The sequence below is a fragment of the Salmo salar genome, chromosome ssa17, assembly GCF_905237065.1.
Source record: "Salmo salar chromosome ssa17, Ssal_v3.1, whole genome shotgun sequence".
Classification (NCBI taxonomy): Eukaryota; Metazoa; Chordata; class Actinopteri; order Salmoniformes; family Salmonidae; genus Salmo; species Salmo salar.
Genome location: NC_059458.1, coordinates 44,212,633 through 44,219,450, shown reverse-complemented (window position 1 = coordinate 44,219,450; position 6,818 = coordinate 44,212,633). Strand labels below are relative to the sequence as shown.

Genomic DNA, 6,818 nt, shown 5'->3' with positions numbered 1-6,818 from the left:
TAAAAACAGACAGAGAGACAGGCAGACAGACATGCAGACAGACATGCAGACAGACATGCAGACAGACAGACAGACAGACAGACAGACAGACAGACAGACAGACAGACAGACACCAGGGTCTGTTTCTTGATCAGAGGTGCATCTCCATCGAACACGAAGACAGGTCTGATGTGATTTACAGAGGGTGGGTATAATTATTATTATTATTATTACAAATTATACCCACCCATTACAGAGGCGATGGAACAAGGTGAGGAGGTGGGCGTTCTAGATACTGTCTCCCTCCCTGTCTCTCACACCCTTCACCACCTGCTTCAACCAGATACTGATGTCTCCCTCCCTGTCTCTCACACCCTTCACCGCCTGCTTCAACCAGATACTGATGTCTGGGAGAGGGACAGGGTCAAGGATCTCTACTTGCACAATACACTGGAAACTAATTCTATGTCAGATGCAGACACATGCAAACAAACAACATGTTATGACTGGGATATGCAGGAGGTGTGGGTGGGAGATTGAGTGGAAGAAGTAGGGAACCCTACTTAAAAAAAAAAAATGCAAGAACAAGGAGAGAGAAAGTGTTTAAGAGTGCAATGGGGGGGGGGGTGCCCGGAAGGATACCGACAGCCAGGATCTTGCCCTCGAGTGTCTCGGGATTGATGGGCTTCCCGGTGGTCTCAAGCAGCTTCCACAGCCCGTGTACCCCCATTGCTCTCCGAGTGACAACCTAGACAACATAAAGACAGAAAATAAGACTATTAGCAAATCGCCCACATCGTAGTAACTATTTGAAAATCTCGATTCAAATACAAACATGTGGCTATCAAACTCACCTGTACTAGAGAACAATAGTTTATTAACCAGAATTGATTATCTTCGGTACTTTGTACTAAGTTGTCTTCTGTGGGTGTAACAATATTTTATTTCCTACGGTGGAACAATGTAGCGCGGATAATAGTTCCGCATTATTCCACGGTTTGGTCATTTTGTAACGCTGTAGTCTCAACTTCCGTTTACTGATCGTGAATCAGATTTTGGGATATCTGTTTACTGTCACCTCTATCGATGAGAAATCGTAGGAGCTGATTCAGAGTCAGTTTTGTGCAGGACAGCCCGTCCGCCAAGCCAACAGTATCCGGGCGGTGACAACACAAACAAAATGGCGACCAACATTTATTAACAGAGGAAATCTTTTGTTTTTCTTCATCGGGTAACACAGTATGTACAATGTTTATTCTGACACCGTTACACTTCATTTGACACCGCTAATGTTAGCTAACAATGTCTATAAGTTTATGTCCAGGACACGGTTCGTTGTCAGTTACTGTTAGCTGAGGAAAGCTGAAGTCTGTTCTCTGAAATCCTTATCTAACCCGGCTGGGTGTTGATCATGTGCTGACAGTGCTGTTAATAAAGCTCATCCACACATAACTAGTGAGTTATTTTAACCTCGGAGCTCAGCCAGAGACTGAAGTCAACTAGTTAACTAGCCAAGTAAACAAATAGTTAGAAAGGTCAGCTGTTTTAACTCTAATTTGACCAATTCAAAACATATTTTTTTTAAGAAATTGAAGGCAGAAAAAGTCCATTAGTTATTTACAGGAGCCTTGCGATATTCTCTCTCTACTTTCTTATTTTATTTGTTTAACATGGCTAACAGGTTGGTTAACTCAGAATCAATATTTGTTTGTCTGTCTTCAGGAGAGAGATCTAACTGCCATCCTGGAAGTCACCCATCGTCCTGTCCCTCTGTCATTCGACTGGACTGTTGTGAAAACTTCCTGTACCATCATGTCTACTGCCGCAGTAGCAGACAGAGGTAAGTAGTTATCACCTGTATCATTTCACAGACTGTTGTTTACATCCTCTCAGCCAATCACACAAAGCGATGCTGAGACCTGATAACTCTTCCAGTCAATACAATGAGAGAGAGAGAGAGAACATTCCAGATTGTCTGCTACGTTCCAGGTTCCGTCCGTCCAGTCAGGGGCCCCGGCGACGGCATGGAGACAGACGAGCCCCCAGTCGCTAAGGAGATCGGTGTCGTGGATACGCCTCTGTCTTCGGTGCCGCTACTTAAAGTAGCTAGTCCCAAACAAAGTCCCAAGACGACGCACCCTTCCCCCGCCAGCCTCCAGCACAGCCCCCACTCCACCCCCCAGCAGAGCCCCAGAGCCAGTCCCAGAGACATCGCGTCTGCCCCTCAGCTCCCCGGGGTGCTCCACCTGGGGAAGGTTCCCCGGGAGGCCTGCGTAGTGGTGGAGGCGGTGAGGATCGTTGTTCCCCGTGCCGCCATCAGCCGGAGTGGGGGTCATGTGGGTCCGGCTGAGGAGAAAGGAGAGGCCTGGGCTGGGCAGCAGATGGACGAACGACCCCCGTCTCCCTCCCTTCCTCTGGAGGACCTGAGAGGAGCCATGGAGAAGCTGCAGAACTCAGAGAGAAGACTGCTACAGGACAAGGAGGGACTCCTCAACCAGCTTCATGTACAGACTGAGGTGGGTAAATGAGTTAACGTAAAGGCCCAGTGCCATCAAAAACGTCAAATTACTGTGTTTTTATATATATTTCCACACTGAGTTTGGAGTACTACTGTGAAAATGATGATAAGGCCCTTTTAGTGTAAGAGCTATTTGAAATTTCAGCCTGTTTTGGTGGGGTTGAGGTTTGGCCTGCCTGGTGACCGAACAATCATTTAATAGACCAATAAGAAAGAGAGTTCCAAACCTCTCTGCCAATAACAGCTAGTTTTCCGTTTTCCCTTCCTTATTCTGACCACTCCCAGACAGTCCTAACTAAATTCTTGCTTGAGAAATTACTCTATTTCTGTTTCTTTAAAACCATTTTTAATTGAAGACATTCACGGTAAGGACCTTAATCGTTTCCCAGAAATGATTAAAAAAAACGTCTGCATCTGGGCCTTTAACACTTTTAACCACAATATTTGGAATTGTTCAGCGACTGTTGGAGTTAATCTGAATCCTGAGTTTTGCAGCACTTGCCTTTGTCCCGATGAAATAAGGATAGTACTTCTGTTTTAACAATCTGTCGGCACATGAAACACAGTACTTCGGTCCGTATTTAAACCAACTCAACATCTGTATTCTCCGATAGGTGAACAGAGAGTTGAAGAAGCTGCTGGTAGCCTCTGTAGGAGACGACCTGCAGTACCACTTTGAGCGTCTGGCCAGAGAGAAGAACCAGATGATCTTAGAGAACGAGGCTCTGGGTCGCAGCCTGGCCTCCACGGCAGAACAGCTGGAACGCATGTCCATACAATGTGACGTCTGGAGGACCAAGTTCCTGGCGTCCAGGTGCGCGTGTGTGTAGTGTGTGTGTGTGTGTGTGTGTGTGTGTGTGTGTGTGTGTGTGTGTAGTGTGTGTGTGTGTGTAGTGTGTGTGTGTGTGTGTGTGTGTGTGTGTGTGTGTGTGTGTGTGTGTGTAGTGTGTGTAGTGTGTGTAGTGTGTGTGTGTGTGTGTGTGTGTGTGTGTGTGTGTGTGTGTGTGTGTAGTGTGTGTGTGTGTGTGTGTGTGTGTGTGTGTGTGTGTGTGTAGTGTGTGTAGTGTGTGTGTGTGTGTGTGTGTGTAGTGTGTGTGTGTGTGTGTGTGTGTGTGTGTGTGTGTGTAGTGTGTGTGTGTGTGTGTGTGTGTGTGTGTGTGTGTGTGTGTGTGTGTAGTGTGTGTGTGTGTGCGTGTGTAGTGTGTGTGTGTGTGTGTGTATTGACTGACTGTTTTGTGTGTGTGCGTGTGTGTGTAGTGTGTGTGTGTGTGTGTGTGTATTGACTGACTGTTTTGTGTGTGTGTGTGTGCGTGTGTGTGTAGTGTGTGTGTGTGTGTGTGTGTGTATTGACTGACTGTGTAGTGTGTGTTGTGTGTGTGTGTGTGTGTAGTGTATGTGTGTGTGTGTGTGTGCGTGTGTGTGTAGTGTGTGTGTGTGTGTGTGTGTTGACTGACTGTTTTGTGTGTGTGGTATCTCTTCAAGAGTGATGGCGGAGGAGCTGACCAATGCCAGGGTTTCTCTCCAGCACCAGACCAGAGAGGCTCAGAGCGTCATCACAGACCTGCTGAGTGAGAGAGACGAGTTCTCCAGAGACATGATGTTAACCCACAGGTACGACACTGATATATGAACCTGGTGCTCAGTTAAAACACTCAGACGTGATGTTAACTAACCCACAGGTACAGTAGGACTTCTGTGCTTCACATAGGAACATAAAGTTGCTGAGATACACACTTTCATTACCAGCGATACAGATGATGTGTTTGTGTTTTCTCTCTCCCAGGTCTCTGGAGCAGCTGCTGGTCTCTCTCCAGTGGGGTCGACAGCAGACCTACTACCCAAGTGCCCAGCCACTCAGCACGGGAGAACTTGCCCTAGCCAATCACAAGCTGGCAGAAGCCATCAACTCCCGCCTGCTGGGTAAGGTAGGGCCTGTAGGGAGCAGCAGCGGAGCCGGGCTGAGGAAAGGAAGACAGGCCTCAGAGCTCCCTATCACCTCACACACGCCTGCTGAGAAGATGGCTGAGAAGGTAGGAAGTGGAGTCGGACCTCCAGCAGGACACTCACACTGACCTCTACCCAGAAACCACCACCTCACTCTTTCTGTCTTTCTCTCCTTCTTCCCATCTCTCTCTCTCTCTCTCTCTCTCCCCCCACACTCCCTTCTCAGGTGTTGAAGATCCTGGACCCTATTTCCTGTTCAGACAACGAGGAAAAAACCTCCCCCCTCTCTATCTCTGACTCCTCGGCCTTCCTGACCACTAAGAAGAGCATCGGCCGGTTCCACCCTTACACTCGCTATGAGAACATCACCTTCAACTGCTGTGAGCGCTGCAGCGGAGACATCCTGGTACTCTAGTGGATCAGAGGGCAGGGGTCATGACCTTTTAACCTGGACAGGTCAACGGAGGCCGCTGTGAGGAACACCGGTCGGCTCTCTCTCTCTCTCTCCGTCGAACCGTCTGGTTTCACAGCGGCCTCAGAACGGGACTTGACCGGAAGTACGGCAGAACAACCGCTGGTTTTAATTGGCTGATCTCTCAGTCCATCACCGTCTCATAACCCTTAGAACCTCCCACTGCATTGTGGGCTTCAGAACGTGAGCAGAGCAAGTGATTTAAACGAGGAAGTGAGTTCGGAAAATCTGAAAGTACTCATCTTAGAATCATTTGGGCTTCCCAAAAATAATATGGTCAAAGTTATATAACACGCGTCAAAGCCATTCCACGGACGGCAGAGTGTCTGTGGGTCTCTGATCATTCCCTGGACTTGACTGATGAATTAAGGTCACTAATTAGTAAGGAACTGCCCTCACCTGGTCGTCTAGGTTACTAATTAGTAAGGAACTGCCCTCACCTGGTTGTCTAGGTTACTAATTAGTAAGGAACTCCCCTCACCTGGTCGTCTAGGTTACTAATTAGTAAGGAACTGTCCTCACCTGGTTGTCTAGGTTACTAATTAGTAAGGAACTGCCCTCACCTGGTTGTCTAGGTTACTAATTAGTAAGGAACTGTCCTCACCTGGTTGTCTAGGTTACTAATTAGTAAGGAACTGTCCTCACCTGGTCGTCTAGGTTACTAATTAGTAAGGAACTGTCCTCACCTGGTTGTCTAGGTTACTAATTAGTAAGGAACTGCCCTCACCTGGTTGTCTAGGTTACTAATTAGTAAGGAACTGCCCTCACCTGGTTGTCTAGGTTACTAATTAGTAAGGAACTCCCCTCACCTGGTTGTCTAGGTTACTAATTAGTAAGGAACTGCCCTCACCTGGTTGTCTAGGTTACTAATTAGTAAGGAACTCCCCTCACCTGGTTGTCTAGGTTACTAATTAGTAAGGAACTCCCTTCACCTGGTTGTCTAGGTTACTAATTAGTAAGGAACTGTCCTCACCTGGTTGTCTAGGTTACTAATTAGTAAGGAACTCCCTTCACCTGGTTGTCTAGGTTACTAATTAGTAAGGAACTGCCCTCACCTGGTCGTCTAGGTTACTAATTAGTAAGGAACTGTCCTCACCTGGTCGTCTAGGTTACTAATTAGTAAGGAACTGTCCTCACCTGGTTGTCTAGGTTACTAATTAGTAAGGAACTGTCCTCACCTGGTCGTCTAGGTTACTAATTAGTAAGGAACTGTCCTCACCTGGTTGTCTAGGTTACTAATTAGTAAGGAACTGCCCTCACCTGGTTGTCTAGGTTACTAATTAGTAAGGAACTGTCCTCACCTGGTTGTCTAGGTTACTAATTAGTAAGGAACTGTCCTCACCTGGTTGTCTAGGTTACTAATTAGTAAGGAACTCCTCTCACCTGGTTGTCTAGGTTACTAATTAGTAAGGAACTGCCCTCACCTGGTTGTCTAGGTTACTAATTAGTAAGGAACTCCCCTCACCTGGTTGTCTAGGTTACTAATTAGTAAGGAACTCCCTTCACCTGGTTGTCTAGGTTACTAATTAGTAAGGAACTGTCCTCACCTGGTTGTCTAGGTTACTAATTAGTAAGGAACTCCCTTCACCTGGTTGTCTAGGTTACTAATTAGTAAGGAACTGCCCTCACCTGGTCGTCTAGGTTACTAATTAGTAAGGAACTGTCCTCACCTGGTCGTCTAGGTTACTAATTAGTAAGGAACTGTCCTCACCTGGTTGTCTAGGTTACTAATTAGTAAGGAACTGTCCTCACCTGGTCGTCTAGGTTACTAATTAGTAAGGAACTGTCCTCACCTGGTTGTCTAGGTTACTAATTAGTAAGGAACTGTCCTCACCTGGTTGTCTAGGTTACTAATTAGTAAGGAACTGTCCTCACCTGGTTGTCTAGGTTACTAATTAGTAAGGA

At 46.8% G+C, this 6,818-nt stretch overlaps 1 protein-coding gene and 1 long non-coding RNA gene across 2 annotated transcripts in view; one reads left to right on the top strand and one right to left on the bottom strand.

The window, feature by feature from the left end:
* Positions 1-1,023, bottom strand: part of LOC106575030 (uncharacterized) — a 5,554-nt gene extending 4,531 nt beyond the window's left edge. Inside the window, exons 1-3 of the long non-coding RNA XR_006760082.1 lie at positions 834-1,023; positions 622-727; positions 227-386 (exon numbers count right to left, since the gene is read on the bottom strand). This is a non-coding gene — a long non-coding RNA (uncharacterized lncRNA). The remainder of the gene's footprint in view (positions 1-226; positions 387-621; positions 728-833) is intronic.
* Positions 1,024-1,124: 101 nt separating this feature from the next.
* Positions 1,125-5,408, top strand: blzf1 (basic leucine zipper nuclear factor 1). Its single transcript, XM_014151165.2, has 7 exons — positions 1,125-1,218; positions 1,702-1,819; positions 1,969-2,495; positions 3,112-3,311; positions 3,980-4,108; positions 4,281-4,527; positions 4,668-5,408. The coding sequence occupies exons 2-7, from the start codon at positions 1,792-1,794 to the stop codon at positions 4,854-4,856; spliced, it is 1,320 nt and encodes a 439-aa protein (XP_014006640.1). The 5' UTR covers positions 1,125-1,218; positions 1,702-1,791; the 3' UTR covers positions 4,857-5,408.
* The last annotated feature ends 1,410 nt before the right edge of the window (positions 5,409-6,818 follow it).